The sequence below is a fragment of the Echinops telfairi genome, unplaced genomic scaffold, assembly GCF_000313985.2.
Source record: "Echinops telfairi isolate 266 unplaced genomic scaffold, ASM31398v2 ScPeMD7_7469;HRSCAF=8507_1, whole genome shotgun sequence".
NCBI classification, from domain to species: Eukaryota; Metazoa; Chordata; class Mammalia; order Afrosoricida; family Tenrecidae; genus Echinops; species Echinops telfairi.
Window position 1 is genome coordinate 86,456,758 of NW_022111373.1, and position 21,243 is coordinate 86,478,000.

General features: G+C 38.7%; 1 protein-coding gene across 1 annotated transcript in view; it reads left to right on the forward strand.

Annotated features, from left to right (window-relative positions):
* Positions 1 to 21,243, forward strand: part of ADAMTS6 (ADAM metallopeptidase with thrombospondin type 1 motif 6) — a 311,582-nt gene that overhangs the window by 102,641 nt on the left and 187,698 nt on the right. Inside the window, exons 9-10 of the mRNA XM_045285404.1 lie at positions 2,976 to 3,019; positions 7,736 to 7,841. Of these exons, the coding sequence (XP_045141339.1) occupies positions 2,976 to 3,019; positions 7,736 to 7,841 (150 nt within the window). The remainder of the gene's footprint in view (positions 1 to 2,975; positions 3,020 to 7,735; positions 7,842 to 21,243) is intronic.

A 21,243-nucleotide genomic window follows, 5' to 3' on the forward strand; every position in this document is an offset into this window, starting at 1 on the left:
AAAAATAAAATAAAATAGTATGTGAAAAGGGCCTTGTAGCGTTTACAAGCCTGTCATCTCTGTGGAACCGACTGTCTCAACTCTCTTCCATGGAGCAGCTGTTGGTTTGAACTGCGGATCTTTCTGGTTTGTAGTCTGGCCTAAAATACTGTGCTCCGGGGTTTGTATTCAAGGGACAGACTTCTTGTCTTCTAGACTTGCCACCTGGCATCAGGACACACCTGACCAAATCTCAGATGCCCCATGCACACAGTCGAGAAAGCTTACTGTTTGTTTGTACAGTGAGGAGGGCCTCTGAACTATGTTGGCCAACAGAAAAGAGTAGAGCAGCTCCTTTGGGTTTCTGAGGATGTAAACTTTTCACAGCAGACAGCTTCAGCTGGTGGGCTCCAACTACTGAGCTGGCAGATCGCAGCCCAACCTATAATGCACAACACCCCTAAGGCTCTTCTGTAAACTATACTATAGGCACTTCCGTAGGTATGTTAGACTACTTGAACGATTCGATGAATAAGACCTCTTGTTATTCTATAAATAGAATTTCCTTAACCTAAGATGTTTTGCTCTACTTTATTGATTAATGGTATTAGCCTGTATCCAGCGTAGAACAATTGTAACAGAATGAAATCATATTCATTACCAGTATACCATAGAAGGTGTAGTAAAAATGGGGAGAGGAAATGAAAAGTGTGGAATAGTGAGAGGAAATGAGAAAGGACGACTATGGATTGGAAAAACAAGTTATATTTGCCTGTGATTTTCAAACTTATTGTTTAACCTCTTTCCTAAAAGGATCTGGAAAAATGTCATGCCACTTGGAACCTTTAAAAATTGATATCTAAAATACTTTTTCATCACACGTCTAAGTAGCTACGTAAAGTACACTAGCCACCATAAATATTGGATATGATATTAAAATGAATTTTGCCAAAACCTTAGAGCTACACATTTTGCTTAATCACTCATGAAAAATATTAATCATTTAATCTAGTTAACCAAATTGGTCCTCATTGTCAAACTACTTAGCTTGGTTAGACTTAGTGTCTTTAAATAAAAAGCCTGATGTAATTTTTTAGATCAAATAAATATGTACATATGCTCCTTCATGACAATTACCTCACACTCCAATTCTAATTCTATATGTAGAATGAGACATATAATAGATAGGCCTATAGATAAATAGGAAGATTTATAAACAAACAAATTGATAGAAGAAGTAAAGAACATTGCCAGATGAGATAAGCATAATTTCTTCTTCCTTTTTTTCCCTTTTGCTTGGCTCCTACAGGATTATCCCCTGGTACATGATTAGAAAGATCAATTTTAGGAAAAGGTACATTTGCAAGTTAAGGATCTAGAAATAGATTTCTCTTGAAACATTTGTATGTGCATTACAATAGAGTCTACGGTTACATTATTTTGTAGACTACCAGTAGGGGTTGCATCTATGTAAGAATATTGGCATAATGTACTATGATCTCAAGAGAAATAGCTCGTGAGACTTAGAATATACTTTTGGTGCTCTGGTGAGGAAACCAGTTGTTAGTTGCCATGGAAGGCCCGGCTCATTGTGATTCCATGCTTAATAGGATAAAAAGCTGCCCTGTTTGAGCCATCCCCCATTGACTATTGTGATACCTAGGGTTTTCACTGGCTAATTCTGGCAAGTAGATCACCAGGCCTTTCTTCCTAGTCTATTTTCTGCTGCGTCTGTTAAGCATCTTAACAACATGAAAGCTTCCCTGACAAATGGGAAGCACTCTCTATTTTCCATTCAAAAGTGTTCTAGAAAGTTCAATCCATTGACTTAATTATAAGAGGAGGAAGAGAAAGGATGTGTCATGAGGAAAAGGTTATACAAGAGAAAAAGGAAGTTTCTGTCCTCACATGTAAAATAGATAGGATGAAGAATATGAATTGTAAAAAAACAGGCAGAGGGAATCTCCAAGGATTTGATGACTTATAGTAATATGGTTGGTTGTAACAATTGTTTTTAGAAAGTGAATGTTGGTCTTTTGATTGGTGAATAAGAATTACTACCTCCTTGAAGTACTATTGACGGCCATTATTTATACACAATCACACTCCAATTTTACTATCAGTTGTGAAATTTCAATTTGCTGCTGTGGAGCTTTTCTTTTCTAACATAAAACATGAGCAAATAAAACATCTTAGTCTTAAAACATATTTCATTCTGGATGCTTTTAGTTTCAGAGATTAGTTCTCAAGAGTATCATTATAAAAATGTCTAAAATAAATGCTTGTATCAATACTGATTTATCATTATGCAGTATACATAAAACATGCAAACTTCCTTTGTGAGCGCTATCATTTGTATTTAGTTATGATGCCGTACAGCAGTAGAATGAGACAGACGAACTCTCTGTTGAGGAATTTAGCTATTTGGTGCATCACTGAAATATGTGATCTTAATTTGATTCCCATGACTGTATTAAGCTCTGGTTTATGATGATGATTATTACATAACAAGAACCCATGCGAGAGTTGAAGGAACTCCAAAGAGTGCTTATAGCTCAGAAGTATACAATATAATCTGTGGCTAGAACTATTATTCCAGTAGGTTCAAAAGAAGCTGGGAATAAAAAGCCATCCACGAGTGTTGTTGTTGAAGCAGTAGTCCTCAGCACACAAGCTATGCCAGCTTCAAAACAATATGGTAGATGGTTTTATGGAATTTGTGATTACAAAGTGCACCCTAACCTTTCCCTCCGACTGGCAGGTGGCCCCCTGGCTTGCAGCCAGAGGCATGAGTGCAGTGCTGCAGCTGGTGGTGTACTCCCTCCTCCCCCTCAAGTGCTGAAAAGGCGACCACTCCTGCTGGCTGCTCAGAAAGGCGCTGATTGTCTGTCATCTGACAACCAGAGCCCCAAGAAAGACATGTGATGAAGATACGACAGTGTTGTACAAATTCGAACAGATGACAAAGTTCATCTCTCTTTCTTTCTCCTCCATAGATATGATATCTGCACTTATAAAAATAAGCCCTGCGGAACCCTGGGTAAGTTTTTTTTTAATATATAAAAGAAGAAGCCATTAGAGCGACTATTTGGACTGATGGCTTTTACACTTTGAAATTGGTCATGTTCCTTTCTGGCACATCTGATGTTGCCTATATGAATTGTTGAGCCTAACCCTGTCCCTGTATCATTTATTTGGAAATAAGCAGATATTTTGTTAAGTGTATATTATTCATGGGTGCTTTCTCTGGAAAGCATAACAATGACTAAATATTATTTACAAAGTGCCTCAAAATTATTAAGCAGCAACTATAACTCAAAGATGACCACGCCTACTCTCTATTTCTCTAGTGTATTTTCAAAAATATGGAGTTGAAAAGCCAATGAAAGCAGGCTAGGCAAAGCAAATTGTTGTAGATGCTCTGCCTTAGAGGCTGAAGCAAACTACCCCACAGGGTTTCCAAGAATCTAATCCTCACAAGAGCTGACTGCCCCATCTTTCTCCCAGAAGAGTGACTTGTGGATTCAAATAATTGACCTTTTGTTTGGCAGCCAAGCCCTTAAACCAAAGCACCACCAGGGTCCTTAGGAAAGGAACTGAGTGGAAGGAATCCAGAACATACTTTTTTGGGGGGTACAATTTTGTGGAAAGAATATCTCCCATAAATTTAGATATTTGTGGCACCCAAACAACAACAGCAAAAGGTGATGTCATAAAATATTAAAACCAGGGTATTCTAAACATTTTAAATCATATTTACAACTGCGAATACAAATGGGAAAACACAATAGCCTTCTTGTGTAGACTATCCTAGTGGAGCAAGTAGTTAGTAAAAGAAACAGGTACTTTTCTTATCCATGGTAGATTCTTCGTGCCACAGGCCTTCTGTAGACTCAGAAGTTAAGATGAATTTTTGAATTTCTTTATGACATCTTGGTTTTCATATCTACAAAGTCAATGTTATGAAACCTCTTCTTAAGCACCTCATAAGGGTTTTGGAAAAATCAAATGAAAGTGGTGGGAACAAAGGTGTTGCTCAACTTTCTGGGGAGTTCCCTGAAACAGTTCTCCAGAGATTAATTCAAGCTTTTGATGGTGTTGCCTGCCTTTTCCAGCTTCTTCCACTCCATTTCCCTCAGGATACCTGGTTAAAGAAGAAATCCCATGTAACACATGCTGGAGAAATTTGCTACTTAACAAGCTAGCTGCAGAAAGAACTCATGTTGCTGAGAAGGCTCCCATCAACCAGATTTTTCTTCTGGTGTTTTAGGTGCCTAGGTCCAGCACATCCCACTGAGGGCACCTCACACCTGACACTCACAACTGGATCAGACAGTTCTGAAGCCTTACCTTGTGCAATTGATTGAAGCTCTTTGCTTCTCTATTTCCTGATCTACCACCAGACTGTAGGGTGGGTGTTAAAATCAAGACAGAAAACAAAGAAGTATTGAGTAAACATGGTACCATACAAATTGACAGGATCTTTTTATTTATAGTAGAAATTGTACTGTTTCGTCTAACTCTCTATCTACTGTTCAAATTCTGTAAGCATTTTCTAAATGCTTCATTAACTTCAGATACAAGAGAGATTAACCCTTCAGACCAGTTCACCATACAGAGGACTTCAAAAACTTTGTGAAAAAAAATACCCTTATGTTTTCATTCCATTTTCCACGAACTTTTTGAAGCTTTTTATATATACCTTTGGGTGGGCCTTAAACCTTCAACCTTTTGGTTAATAACTGAGTGTTAATTGTTTGCAGTGCTGACAGTCAGAGAAACTGCGAACAAGAGGCAGATCGATCTGAAAAATCGGCCATTGGTAGCCCCCCTCATAGCTGCTCTAACACACATGAGGCCATTATATGTATGAGAGAACTTCAAAACATTCATGGAAGAATGAAATGAATGGACCACAAGCTTGTTCTTGCTGTGAACTCTTGGAAATTCCATTCCCTCTCTCTCTCTCTCTCTACACACACACACACACACACACACACACACACTCCGTTCAATTCCAATTTTGATGAGTCAGTTATTTACATTGAGATATATTCTTCATTGTGACAGGATTGCAATTGCCTACTACTTTTACTGTCATTCTGCAAAGGAGCTTTGAAGTACTTCGCGACCCTACCACTCTTTTTGCTTTTATTTCCCCCCCTCAAATTAATCTGTGCCAACTTTGATGGTTTATCAATTTCTAGAATAAATCCATTCACAGTTGGGTACATGTCAATGCATTTTGAAGCTTACCATAAATTATCATAGCAGATTGAATTTATCCTGTTTTAGAATAGAATGAACAACACATGTGAAAAATGTATTTTCAGCACAGAAGTTATTAGATTATTATCTTTTGAGGTCTCATTCTGATAATGTATATGTTAATATTTATATATTTTTTCCATACCCTCTTGCCTAGGGCTCCTGAGAACCAATTGTAACATGGCTGTAAATAATAAAAAACAGCAAAACCAAACTCACTGCCATAAAGTTGATGCCGACCCATAGCGACACTATGGGACAGGGTAGAACTGCTCTTGTGGGTCTCCTTTGAGACTGTAACTCTTATGGGAGTAGCAAGCCCTATCTTTCTCCAGTACCCGGCTCGTGGTTTTGAACCGGTGATCTTGAAGAGCACGTACAGGAGCATAACCACTACACAACCAAGGCTCCTGGCTGCAGATGGTGGCCATGAGAGAGGACGTTTAAATGATCAAATATTAATAAATCATACATAAGAACTGTGACACTTCCAATTTCATCGGAAAACAGAATCTGGTGGAGAGTCATAAAGTAGACCAGTATTTAAAATATTCTTTTCAAGATTTCTTTCAATCAGTACTATTTATTTCCACCTGTTATTTCTTTAGTTGTTATCTTAGTCATGCTAATACTTTTATATGAAATGTGAGAAGTGTTAATTCAACAGTATTTATTCTTAGGAGCCCTGGTGGTATAGTGTGATCCCTGTTGGCTGCTAACCACCAGTGCTGCAGTTCGGAATCACTAGCTGCTCCATGGGAGGAAGCTGAGGCATTCAAATCCTGTAAAGACTCACAGTCTCTGAAATCCACAAGGGACAGTTCTATCCTGTCCTCTGGGGATGCTATGAGTCAGAATCGACTTGATGGCAATGGGTTTTTGGTTTGGGTATTCCGTTTGTACCACATTCCATAAAGCCCGGAATAGGATGTTCAAACAACATGGCCCATATTGAATTCCAATTCGGATCAAGAAAAATACTATCCTGAAAATTCTCACATATTTATTCTCTCTGTGCCATTTTGGAATGATGATTATTAAAAATTTCTGAGTAAAAAAATTAAGTCACCTTGCCTTAGTGGATCCCTCGTTTGACTTTCTAGTTTCCTTCTCGCAAGACTTCTAAGTGAAATGAAGGCAGAAAAAGATTATCACTAGTACTTTTATCAACTCTGAGTCAGAAATCAGTCCCCGCCAACAAAAACCAGCCAGCCAACCAGACAAAACCCAGAGAAGTAAATGATCTGTTATGAATCCAGCACTAACTTTACCCCTATTCGTGGAAAAATAACAACAATTTCTAGAGATTTCCTGGCAGAAAAATTTTGAATTGCAGAGCTTTTATTGTTCCATTAGTGCACCTGGGAAAATGTACCTAGCCCAGAACATTGTTTATTGCATGCAGTAAGAACTCATTGGATTGAATTAAACTTACTTTGATGGGAAGGCAATTATCAATATTTGGATCAAAATAGTAGACTTTGAATATGTAAGAGATTTTTTTAATAAAAATTCTGCTTTGATTCCAATATCTTTCAAGTGACCTTTAGTCTCTCTGTGTCAACTGTGGTTTGGCATCTGTTTCCTTACAAAGGATGACACTTTTCTTTAGCATAAATATTCTTTTTTTCCCCTAAGCAAGATTTTCAAATTCTATAATGAATCACAAGCATAATATTCCTTTGGAGGTGGATATTAAAGCTTGTACATACTGAAATTCCCAAGGGACGAATACCTTGAATAACATAGCATTTCACTAGAATCAGCGAATTAACACCATAGTTTTTCTTTATTGGTAAAGCTAATGTACTGAAGTGGGCTGGGAGCGAGGAGAGCTACATGGTATGTGTGAATGACTTCCCTCCCATTAAAATACTTAAAGAAGTTGTTGCCTCACCTTCAGGACTAATTTCAGATAAATAAATTTAAAAAACACTAACAACTTCAAAACCTCCTATCTTTAATAGTTCTCCCTTTTCTCTTTTGAATCATTCATTTTTGTTTTTACAAAAATGCCATTAAAACAACTATTTGGGAATCTTTTTTTCTTTTTTTTTTTTTGGTAACTCAAAAGTTGCTTGTATATTTTTATGAACCCACTAAACTTAAACAGAACTCTTTAGAAAAATAACGGGGATATATTTTGCTTTCTGCAGCCTGAAGAATGTTAAAATAGAAATGCTTTCTTGAATTCCCTCTTCTGGCTCAAGTTACTAGGTGGTCCCAAGTTACCAGAAGTAAAATTTATAAATCTAACCCCTAGTCTAGACATTTTCCAGCACTGACTGCAGTTCAAAAAATATTAATGTCTAGCCGGCAAAGTGAAATTCCCCCCAGTGATTTTGCAAATGACTCGAAAGTTAACCTTTTACCAGCTGCTCCTTCTGTGCATGGAGGTTATTAAACAGAATCCAGGCATTTATCAGCATGGGCTTTGAAAGACTGAAACACCTTGGCCTGACCCTTTGTGTCCCTTCTGTTTGCTCAGGCCTGGCCTCTGTGGCTGGGATGTGTGAGCCTGAAAGGAGCTGCAGCATTAACGAAGACATTGGCCTGGGCTCGGCGTTTACCATTGCCCACGAGATCGGTCACAAGTGAGTGAGTTTAAGAAAATCAAAAGACATTGTCGAACTCTACTCTTTTGAGCAACTAGTAACTAATGTATGGGATGCCTGTGCTCACCCAGCTTTACCGCTTTTTTTGTCTGATTCCAAAAAAGAACATTATTCTCCACGTGATGTGGTGGCACTTTGGGTACTGGGATAAATCACGTAAAGAACTGCAGGCTTGTTCAGCAATCTTTCCGAGTCAATGATTAGTATTCTCAGTGGTATATGCTCATACTCATATATATATATATATATATATGAAGTGATTTAGCGTTCTTTAGCATGGCTTCCTCAAACACTCAATTTCTCATAAAGTCAAATTGCTTAAACTATCTTTTATTCTAATAAAAATGGACATCACTACCATAAAATGTACTTTTACTTAAAATGACTCCTCATGCTGCCGGGATCATAACTTTTCAAGGCATAAAGGTTGTGCAACTGCTGTTATCGAACTCGTGTTTTCAAGTGCACTAGGATGTTATTGAATTACCTAATTAACTAACGAATCTTGTAAGTTTTATGGGTACCATCTTCATCTCTTTTTAGGAAGACCTAGGGTTTTCATAAATGTTTAACCAAACCTCTGCTAATGAGAAAACTATCCTATGCCTTATTTTTTCCTTCTTGAATAAGTTTATTTCAAATAGGAAATGTATAAAGCTTGTTCATGTGGAGGAACAGAAGTTTGAATATTTTTCAAACGTTCTTATTCCTAAGACTAATAGATGACTTGACCTTGAGTATCCAATTTCTAATGTTTCTGATGCTCTTCTTATAAAACTAAACCACTAGACCAAAATGTCTTCCAATTTACCAACAAATTTAAGTCTGTTAGCCTCTTCCAATTAAATTAAACCTATTAATATTCAGGGAATGATCAGTTCTATGTGACCAACAGGAAAATGAGAGAACTGGGAAAGAAAAAAAAATGGTACTTGAGCATTTTTAGTTAAACCACAGGCCACTTACAAGAACCTCTGACATTTCTATGATTTAAGTTTTACATTGTACCTAACTGCTTTTGGTGGGTGGGTGGGATGGAGAAATGAGTCGGTACAAAGAGCAAATGGAAATGGATGTTTACTACACACTTGCCTCACAGGTAATCCCTGAGGTGAAGCTATCATTTTTGTTTGTAGGTGGAGAGTAAAATTAAGAGTCTATTGCATTATTTTACAACTTTCAATTTAAGCTTTATCAAACCGGTAGTAATTTATGTATAACTGCCAGTCATCACAAGTTTTAAATCTGACCTGATTCAGACCTGGGAAAAGTCAGGATGGCATTTTTAGTGAAGTCCTAAAAATATTGGTATTCTAGTTTCCATCCCAAAAAACAGCAGGGGGACAAAAGGTAACAGCTCTCATAACCAGGCCGTTTATCTTCAACTCACTTAAAAATCTGGCTCATTAATGACGGTCATAATCTTATGCAAGCAGATAGAATTCAATAGATTCTGTTAGATTCAATTAAATGGGAAGGTTAGGGCCAGCAACACTCAGTGAGTGAATAGTGTGCAGGAGAGCGCTGGTACCTCATGCAGTTAACATTTTAAAACATCAGGATGTGCATTATAATGTCCATTCCGAGATGTGCTTCAATAACCGAGGTGAAGGCTATTTCTCTATAGATCTTCTTTAAAAATTCTTACTGGCCTACCTCTCAGGCTTCCAATTCTACACCACAGGGTCTGCCCAGGTTCTTTTCCCTTTTGAGTGCACAGGTGATCCCTGTGAATTCTGCCTAAAGTGTGTGGTTTGTATCTTATGTAGAAGAATTGAGAAAGAGAACTAGAATAACCCTCAAGGTTTCTATGCCTTGGAGTGACCTTTATTTCACAGCTTATTCCAAGAATCATGTAATTTTGTATCTCATAGTTAATCCCAAATGTGAATGTTAAAAATTTCAACAACAAAAAAAGACCCAAATACCCCCCCCCCCAAAGAATCCTTTATTCTGAGAGTGGAAAGAAATATTTCTAAACAGAAATGTTATCAACAGCCACAATTAGCCAGCTTTCTTTCCCCTTCCATTTCATGAAAATAACAACAAAAACAACAAACTCCTCTGCCATCTGGTTGAGGCTGATTCAGAGGGGCTGATATAGGATTTCTAAGGCTGTAAATATTTTTTTTTAATGGTAATACTTCATTAAATTTTAAAGTAATAGTTGACAATATGGTAAAAATTTACTTTTAGACACATCAAGTATTTTAAGGAAGGCTGGGAAGACTGCAAAGATGATGTCAAGGGAGAGGTCCATTCGGAACCTTATGGCTATTTAGGGTGGGGTGGGGGTGGTAGGGACTGCAAGGCAGGGATTTGATAGATTGCCTTGAAGGACACAGGATGATTTTAAGGGCATGTAGGAAGATGTTTTAAGAAAATTGAAAACTGCATTGGTGAGGAAAGGGTCAGGAAATTTTCCCTGAGGGATTTTTTCCATCTATCGCAAGAAAACACTTGCTCAGCCTTTGTGGGTAACAAGGGCTGTCCTACCAGAATTCCTTAAAAAGCATTGTATTGGCATACAACTCACCTATCACACAATTCAATTGTTAATCCTATTAAAAAGAGTGTGCAATCATCACTACGATGAATTTTAGAACATGTTCTTCTTTCTTGTAGTCATCATTGTGAGCTCCCTCCCAACTTCCCCTGCCATGCCCCTAGGTAACTATTAGCCCAGTTACTGTTGATCGATTTACCTATCATGGATTTCATGTACAGAAAAACATATTAAAAAAATCAAGAAACAACCCTCTCCCCAACAAAAATGACAAAATAAAACAGAAAGATCTCAATAGAAAAGAAAGCAGAAAATATTAAAAACTGGAACAAATTAAGAATGGGTCAAAAAGAAGATCAGATGATAAGGTATTAGTTACATTTTATCCTAACTACATCTGCCATAATTGACTTTACAATTCTCTCTGTGTGATAGCAAGGCTATTCATGTCCCTGGAATATGGTCCGAGGGAATTCACCAGAGGCTTAATTTACATGGCTGCCATGCTAAAGGATTTTGGACTTCCCCTGCTATCCATAGTCTCTTGCAAACAACTATGCAGAATTTAAGTTCTGATACTGTTCCCTCCTCTAGGTTCGGATTTTATTATTCACAATCCTTGGATCACACCAGCTGGTGTGCTTCTTCCATGTGGACTAAAGTGACGCCTCACTTAGATGGTGGCTTGTTTTAAGGCAAACCTGTAAACCACAGACGCTATTCTTTCTGATAGCTGGGCATCATCTGGTTTCTTCAACATACTTTGTTTTAGCATCCATATCTTCAGTAATCTCTTCATGAGGGCAGGTACCACGTAGCGCCATGTCATTAGAACTAATTGTTCTTAGATTAGGGCTAGAATTAAGTGTGATCCCCCAATCCATTCATATATCGATGGTTTATTGATGTCTCTCGTTCACTTTAGAGACATCAGTATCATTTTATGATAGAGAACATTATAAATCATTCTCCCTGGGGGCACTATTGATAGTGTCATTAATTTAGTCAATGGTATAGAATTGAATGAAGGGAACTAATCTTATGAGGTATTCGGTTGTACTTAGGTAAGAATAGTAAACATGTCCTTTTTGTGGTCCTTTTTATTTTAATTGTAAAATTATATACAGACATACCTTGTTTTATTTTGCTTCCCTTTGTTATACTTCACAGATACTGTATTATTTATGAATTGAAGTTTTGTGACCATACTGCTTCAAAAAATATATTAGCACCATCTTTTCAAAAGCTTGTCCTTACTTTACTTCTCTGTGACACGTTTGGTAATTCTCACAATATTTCAAGTGTTTTCAAAATGCGGTTGCACACTCAGTAGACTACAGTTTAGTGTAAATATAACTTTTATAGGCACTGTTGTTGTCCAGTGCCATCTAGTTGGTCCTAACTCACAGCTAACCTGTGTACAATAGAGGGAAACACCACCCGGTCCTGTGCCATCCTCACAATCATTCCTGTTTGAGCCCATTGTTGCAGCCACTGTGTCAATACATCTTGTTGAGGGCCTTGCTATTTCTCACTGCCCATCAACCAAGCATGGTGTCCTTTTCTATGTACTGGTCTCTCCAGATAATATGTTCAAAATGTGTGAGATGAAGTCTCTTTATCTTTGCTTCCAAGGAGCACCCCACCTGAATATCTTCCAAGACAGATTTATTTGTTTGTTTTTGACAGTGCATGGTCATTTCTGTATTCTTTGGTAGCATCATCATTCAAGTACATCAATTCTTCGTTGTCCTTCTTTATTCTGTGTCCAACTTTCACAAGCATATGAAGAGATTGAAAAAAATAATTCACTGGGAAGCCAAAACATAATGTGGTGGTCTAGAATTGATCAAAAACCTATGGTACAGAAAGAAGAACCCCAAGCTGCACTGAAGGCATTAGCAAAAAAATCAAGCTCCAGGGATTGATGAAAGGGTGATTGGAACGTTTCAACAAGCTGATGAAATACTGGAAGCCTCGCCTATGCCAAGAATTTTGGAAGAGAGCTACCTGGCTAACAGGCTGGAAGAGATCCATATTTGTATCCATATTTGTGACTGGACAGAATAATGAAATTATTAAACAATGTCACTAATACCATGTGCAAGCAGAATTTTGTTGAAAATCATTCGCTGGCATAGGACAAGGGCTATCATTGCTGACATGAAATGTATCTTGGATGAAAGTAGAGAATACCAGAAAGATATTTACTTGTAAAAAAAGAAAAAAGATATTTACTTGTGTTTTGTTAACTATGCAAAGGAATTTGAATGTATAGGTCATAACAAACTATGAATAGCTTTGAGATGAATGGGGATTCCAGAGCACTTAATTGTGTTCATGTGGGCTGTGTACATAGACTAAGAGGCAGTTGTTTGAACAGGACAAAGGGATACTGCATTATTTAAATTTAGGAAGGGGGTGTATCAAGGTGGGAGCTGGTGTCATAGGGGTTGTGAGTTGGGCTGCTAATTGCAAGGTCAGCAGCTCAAGGTCAGCCAGCCCCATGGAAGAAAGAAGAGGCTTTGTACTTCCTGAAAGAGTTACAGTCTCTGACTGAACTATTGAATTGTGTGATTTGTGAATTATATGCTAATGAGACTATTGAAAAAACCTTTTAAAAAGTGACAGTGCTGGAAACTCACAGGGGCAGTTCTACCCTGTCCTATAGGATCCCTATGAGTCAGAAGTGATGCAATGGCAGTGAGTTTGGTATGTCAGGGCTGTACTCTTTTTTATTTAAAAGTATTATTTTCAATTAACAAATCATTTTATTGGGGGCTCTTACAGCTCCTATAACAATCCATACATCAATTGTATCAAGCATATTTTTACATATGTTGCCATTGTCATTTTCAAAACATTTGCTTTCTGTGGAGCCCTCCGTATCAGCTCCTGTTTTTTCCCCTCCCTTCCCCACCCTCACACCCTCATGGACCTCCTGATAAATTATAAATGATTATTATTTTCACATCTTACAACACCCATTGTCTCCCTTTGCCCACATTTCTGTTGTTTATCCCCCTGGGGGCTGGTGATGGTTATATGTCGATCTTTGTAGTCGGTTCCCCGTTTCTCCCCCTTCTTCCCCCACCTTCCCCCTACCCTCATGGTATTGCTACTCCCATAACTGTTCCTGAGGCGTTTATCTGTCCTGGATTCTGTGTGTTGAAAGTTCTTATCTGTACCAGTGTACGTGTTCAGGTCTAGCTGGATTTGTAAGGTAGAACTGGGGGAATGATAATAGGGGGGTGGGGGAGGAGCATTAAAGAACTAGAGGAATGTTGTGTGTTCCCTCAGTGCTCTGCAGCACCCTGGCCGACTCCTTTCTTCCTTGTGACCCTTCTGTGAGGGAATGTCCAGTTGTCTACAGATGGGCTTTGGGTCTCTACTCCGCCCTCCCTCTCAATCACATTGATATGACTTTTTGTTTGGGGTCTTTGATGCCTGATACCCGATCCTGTTGACACCTCATGAGCACACAGGCTGGTGTGCTTCCTCCATGTGGCCTTGTTGCTTTTCTGTTAGATGACCGTTTGCTTAGCTTCAAGGCTTTAAGACCCCAGATGGTATATCTTTTAATTGCCAGGCACCATCAGCTTTCTTTACCACGTTTGCTTATGCATCCATTTTTACTTCAGCAATTGGGTCAGGAAGGCATTAAAAAGTGCCAGGTTATTAGAACACAGTGTTCTTGCATTGAGGGAGTACTTGAGTAGAGACCCAATGTGCCAGGGCTGTATTCTTTCAACATACTCATTCAATCTGTATACTGAGCAAATACTTCTAGAAGCCAGACTCTATGAAGAGAATGAGGCGTCTGGATTAGCGGACGACTTATTGGGCACCATGTTTGTGAAAACAAAGGAGACTAGAAGCACTTTGTGATAAAAATCAAAGACTACATCTTTCAATATGGATCGCAACTCACTGTAAAACAATTAAAAAATCTCAAATGGATCAATTAAACATCTTGAGAAACCAAGAGAAGATTGAAGTTGTAAATGCTTTAATTTTACAGGGCTCTGCAGTAAATGATTATGGAAGCAGGAGTCAAGATATCAAAGGACATAATACATTAGATAAGTCTGCTGCTCAGGACATCTTTAAAGTTTAAAGAGCAAACATTTTACTTAGACTTTTTAAATTGTGAATTAGGTGGGGGTTTACATATAAAATTATTATTTTTACACTCCATAACTTTTTTTTTTTAATGGGGGGAGGGGGGCGACCAGCAAGGACAGGCCTGGGGTGGCCCGCGCCCTCACAGAGCCGTCCCCGCGCCCTCAAGAGAGGCGGCCTCCCCCCCTCTTACACTCCATAACTTAAACAACTAATTAAACCTTCCAATGACTTGCCTTGTTCCCACTTCCCTTTTCTTCCTTCTCCCTTTCATAGAATATTATTTCCCTCCTCGCCCAAATGAACTCCTATCTACCCTCTAGCCTATTATATCCTCTTCCCTCTACTCTCCTCCCAGTCTTCACTACCATCAAGATCTGTTATTTTAATAAAAACTTTTATCTTATCTTTAATAAATAACATTGGTCTCATAAAGTATTGGTCCTTTTGTGATTGCCTAACTTCATTCAGGATACTATCCTCCATATCTATACATGTCATGAGATTCTTCACAGTGACATCATTATTCTTTAACAATGTGTAGAATTCCTTTGTGTGTATGTATGAAAGTTTATTTATTCATTCTTCTACCAATGGATATTTAAGTGGTTTCCATCTTCTTGCTGTGGTAACAGAGCTGTGATGAACTTGGATATGCATATATCTTCTTGTGTTGTATTTTTTATTTCTTTGGGGTATATACCAAGTAGAAGGATTGCTAGGTCATATGGTATTTTTATTCCCAATTGTTCTTCCCTTTTTAAAAAAAGTCCTTTTTATTCCCAATTGTTTGAGGAAGTGCCGTACCCCAAAGGTGTTGTTGTTATGTGCCATTGAGTAAATTCTAAGTCAAAATAACCCTGTGAACAACATAATGAAAGATGGCCTGGTCCTGTATATTATCTCACAATTGTTGTCATGTTGAGCCCATTGTTGCAGCCACTGTGTCAGTCCATCTCATAGATATTCTTCCTCTTTTTTTGCTTCTCTGTTTTATGAAGCATGATGTCCTTTTTAAGGGACATGTCTCTTCTGATAACCCGTCCAAATTACATGAGACCAAGTTTTGCCCTTCCTGATTCTTAGTAGCATTCTGGATACACTCATACATATATAGATATAGATATAGATAGATACATGTATATAAATCATTTTATTGGGAGATCTTAAAACTCTTATAACAATCCATACATACATACATTTTGTCTAGAACATTTGGATATATGTTGCTATCATCATTTTCAAAAACATATCTTTCTACTTGAGCCCTTAGTATCAGTTCATTTCTCCCCTCTTCTCCCCCACCCTCCTTGCCTTGATAATTTATAAATTATTATTTTTTTCATATCTTACAGCGACCAGTGTCTCCCTTCACCCACTTTCCTGTTGTCTATCCCCCTGGGGTGGGGTGTTAAATGTCGATCATTGTGTTGATTTCCCCTTTTCTCCTCCCAACCTTTCCCTTACCTTCCTGGTATTGCTACTCTCATTATTGGTCCTGAGGGATTTATCTGTCCTGGATTTCCTGTGTTGTGAGCTCTTGTCTGTACCAGTGCACATGCTCTGATCTAGCTGGATTTATAAGGTAGAATTATGGTCATGACCATGTTGGGGCAGGGGTGGCGGGGGGGGGGGCGGGGGGAAGCCTTAAAGAACTAGAGGAAAGTTGTGTGTTTCATAGGTGCTGTACTGCACCCTGACTGGCTGATCTTCTCCCTGAGACCCTTCTGTAAGGGGATGTCTAATTGTCTACAGATGGGCTTTGGGTCTCCACTCCACTCTCCCCCTCATTCACATTGATATGATTTTTTTGTTTGGGGATCTTTGATACCTGATACCTGATCCCTTCGGCATCTCATGATCACACAGGCTGGTGTGCTTCTTCCATGTGCGCTTTGTTGCTCCTTAGTTAGGTGGCCGCTTGTTTATCTTTAAGCCTTTAAGACCCCAGACACTATCTTTTGTGGGCACCATCAGCTTTCTTCACCACACTTGCTTATGCACCCATTTTGTCTTCAGTGATCTTGTCAGAGAAGGTGATCATCACAGAATGCCGAGTTATTAGAACAAAGTGTTCTTGCATTGAGGGAGTACTTGAGTAGAAGCCCAATGTCTGTCTGCTGCTTTACTACTTAATAAATAAATATATGTACATAGATCTATTTCCCTATCATTTTATATGTAAATTTATTCACATATGTATACACCTGTATTTAGACCTTTATAAATATTCTTTTCTTCCTAATTCTTGCCTCTATTTCCTTTTAATTTCTTCTTGTCCCACTATCGAGTTCGGCCTTCATCGGGTTTCAGTAATTCCTCTTGGCTACATTGCCCTTGATCAAGCCCCACCAAGCATCCTATATCCTCCTTACCATTGATTTTAGAGCATTTGTTGTTCCTTTGTCCCAAGGTTTGTGGCACCCCTTTCCTTACCCCCAGCGACCCCTCTCCCGTGTCCCCCTGGAACTGTCGGTCCTGTTGTTTTCTCCTCCAGATTGTTTCTCCCGCCTCTCTGATCTAGATAGACATGCAGCGATAACAATAACAATAACAAAATAACATATACCAGTAACAACATCAAAACAAACAAACCAACAGCAAAAAAAGAAGAGCCTATAAATAGTTCCAGGTCTGTCTTTTGACCTTTATGAGTGTTTTCCAGTCGAGTCTGATGGGGTACTACACCCTGGCCCCAAAGTCTTCTTTTGGTATTCCTTGGGGACTTTATTGGTTTGCTCCCCTTGCTACTCTGTTGCACACCCTTAGTGTTTTGGCCTGGTGTGGTGGGGTCAGATCAGGCACAATTCCCACACTGTCTCCAATGTTGTCCCCCGTAGTGCTATGGGTCAGTGAAGGACATCATGTGCTGGGGCCGGCCCTATGGTCCACTCTGTGCATTGGCTGCTCTAAGACAGAATATTGTCCTTGGGGCTTGATGGGACAGGAAGTGTTCCACTCTCTTGCCTTCCCTCTTCATTTGCTCCTGATTAAAAGCACCCCTCTCCCTGAGGTGCAGCTTCAGTGCTGTCCTGTGAAGTGCCTTCTTTTGGGAGGTTCCACTTAGTTGGGATTTGGGCTGGCTTGCAGACTTCTCTGTTGGTTCACTACCTCATTGCAGGTATTTTACATTCATGTCTTGACACACCAGGTTGAAGTTTGGTCAATATCCTCCCCTTGGGTGGGTTAGTGCTCTGTTCCCCTGCTAACAATGTCTTTTTCTTTTTATCTCTCTTTTCCCCCCCTTCTTCTAAGTTGGATGCCATATGTATCCCTGGATTGGGTCTGGCCCTGGTATAGTACCTGGACCTCCCCCCAGGAATGTATGTACGTATATAGTAGCTTTTCCCCTATTTCCCTTTTGCATTTTGAAGCTTATTTCAGGGGACTCATGTTGTACTTGTCCTTATACTTATCCTTTTGTGACTGGCTTACTTCGCTTAGCATAATCTCCTCTAGCTCTTCCCATGCGGAATGCTTCATGCATTCATCACTGCTTTTTAGGGATGCGTAGTACTCCATTGTGTGTATGTACCAGTATTTTGATCCATTCATCCGTTGATGGAAATTTGAGTTGTTTTCAACTCATTGTGATTGTGAACTGCGTTGTGATGAATATTAGAGCACAGATGTCTGGCTGTGGTTTGTTTCTTGCCCATTCTGGGTATATGCCCAGTAGGGGATTGCTAGGTCATATGGTAGCTCAATTTCCATATGTTTCAGATATCGCCAAATCAATTTCCATAGTGGCTGTACATACCTACAGGTCCATCAGCAGTGCACAAAAGTTTTTATCTCACCACAGCCCCTCTAACACTTGTTACTTTCTAATTTTTTGAACTGGGCTATCTTTGAGGGTATAAGGTGGTATCTCATAGTTGTTTTACTTTGAATTTCTCTTCTGGCTAATGATTGGGAACATTTTCTCATATATTTATTGGGCATTCTTATTTCTGCCCTTGTGAAACTTCTGTTCAGGTCCTTTGCCCACCTCCTCAGTGGGCAATTAGTTTTCATTATTGTAAGGTAGCAGATTATTGTAGATTTTAGTACTAAGGCCTTTGTCTGATGTATCATTGCTAAAGATGTTTTCCCAATCTGTTGAATCTCTTATTACTTTCTTGGCGAATTCTTTCGATGTATATATGTGTTTTATATTCAGTATATCCGACTTATCAGTTTGTGCCTCCTCTGTGTTTGTGTCCTTTCCTATTTCTGTATCTATGTATCTCCTGAGGCAAAATTCTCAGGTTTGTCCCAATTCACTCATTGATGGACCTGATAGTTTGGGGTTTAACCTTAAGGTCTGTGATCTACCTTGAGTTTATTCTTGTGCATGGAGTGAGGTAAGGGTCTTGCTTAAGTTTTCTGCAGGTATATATCCATTTTTTTCCAGCCCTACTTGTTGAAGAGGGCATCTGCTTCCCATTTTGTATTTTTTGGGTCCTTATTGAAGATAATTTGTCTGTATGCTGATGATTTTAATTCTGGGTTTTCAGTTCATTCCCATTGGTCTGAGTGTCTGGCATTATACCAATACCACACTGTTTTGACCACTGTGGCTGTATAATAGGTGCTAAAGTCTCCCACTCTGTCCTTCTTCTTAACAAGTTCTTTGCTAATTCTGGGTTTCTTCCCTCTCCATTTGAAGTTGGTAATCAGGTCTTCCAATTCTTTGAAGAAGGATGATGATATTTGTATAGGGATAGCATTGAGCTTATATAGTGCCTTGGGCAGAACTGACATCTTTACTATATTGAGTCTTCCTATCCATGAGCATAATATTCTGCCATTTGTGTAGGCCACTCTTGGTTTCTTGTAATAGTGTTATGTAGTTTACTTCCTTCCCTAGAGGAATACCTTTGATGCCCTTTCATTGCCTAATGTTAGCTAGTACGATGTAAAATAGAAGTGGGGACAAGGGACATCCTTATCTGGTCCCATTTTTTAGAGGGATTGTTTTCATCTTTTCTCCATTGACTACCATGTTGGCTGAACGTATATTGTATATACTCAAGTATAAGTTGACTAGAATATCAGCTAAGACAACTAATTTTACCACAAAAACTGCATTAAAAATGTGCTGGAAAACTCAGCTTATGCCCAAGTGTATAAGGTATAGTTTGTATTATTTATATTGAGGAATTTTCCTTCTGTCCCTATCTTCTTGTGTGTCTGAAACAGGAATGGGTGTTTGATGTTGTTGAATGCTTTTTCTGCATCTATCCATATTATAGTGTTTCTTATAACTTTCTGTGTCAATATGGCAAATAATACTAATGGTCTTTCGTATGTTGAACCATCTCTGCATCCCTGGTATGAATCCCACTTGGTCATGGTGAATTATTTGTTTTACATACTATTGTTTTCTTTTGGCCAATATTTTGTTAAGGTTTTTGCATCAATGTTCATTAGGGATATTGGTTTGTAATTTTTGATTCTAGTGGGATCCTTGCCAGCTTTAAGTATCAAAGATATACTAGCTTTATAGAAAGAGTTTGGGAGTTTGTGGTCTTTTTCTATGTTCTGAAAGAGTTTTTGTAGCATTGGTGTCAATTCCTCCCTGAAGGCTTGGTAGAATTCTCCTGTGAATCCTTCTGGTTCTGGAGACTTTTTGTTGGTAATCCCTTGATAACTTTATTTATTTCTTCTATTGCTATGAGTTTGTTGAGATTCTTGTCATCCATCTGGGATAGTCTAGGGACGTATTGTTTTTCCAAGTATTTGTCCATGTCTTCCAAGTTGTTGAATTCACTGGAGTACAGGCCTTCATAGTACTGTGTAATTATCCTTTCCATTCATTGTAATGTCCCCTGTTTCATCCCTCATCCTTGTTACTGAAATTTGTTCCTTCTTTTTTTGGTTAGGTTTGCCTCGGTCTATTGATTCTGTTAATCCTTTCAAAGAATCAACTTTTAGCAACATGAACTTTTATCATAGTTTCTTGTTTTCCCTCTCATGAATTTCAGCCCTGAATTTTATTATTTCTTTTGCTATTAGTAGGATTTTCCTGTTGACTCTGCTCTAATTGATGTAAATTTTGTGGCAGCATATCAATCATAATTCTCTCTTCCTTTTTCATGTGTGCCTAAATTGCTATCAAACTTCCTCTGATAACTGCCTTTGCTGTATCCCAAAGGTTTCAGTACATTGTATTCTCATTCTTGTTGGTTTCTAGAACCTTCCTAATTTCATCTCTGATCTGGGTCATTACTCACTCTTTTTGCAATGCTGAGTTATTCATCCTCCAATTTTTTGTCCTTGGTTTCTTAATGATCCTTTTGTTGAATTCCAGACTTATGGCATTGTGGTCAGAGAAAGAAGTCTGTATGTTTATGTGCTTGAGTTTACACAGATTTGACCTGTGTCCTAAAATGTGGACTATCTTCAAGTATGTGCCATTTGGACCTGAAAAGAATGTGAATTTTTTTGCATTTGGTGGTGTCTTAGTCTGGGTAGACTAGAGAAACAAACCACAGAAACTCATATCTATATAAGAGAGAGTTTTATATAAAGGGTAAGTGTACATTAAGAAAGCAACCCAACCCAGTGCTGTCCAAGTCCATAAGTCCAACATTAGCCCATATGTCTGACATTGACCTACAAAGTCCTCCTCAATCTCACAAAACCCATGCTATGACACCAATTGCAGGAGGAAAGCTGAATCAGTGAGCATGAAAGCATCTCAGCGCTGGCAGGGGTCTCCACATGGCTGCTCCAGCACCCAGGGCTGCATCAGGGTAGGTCCATGTG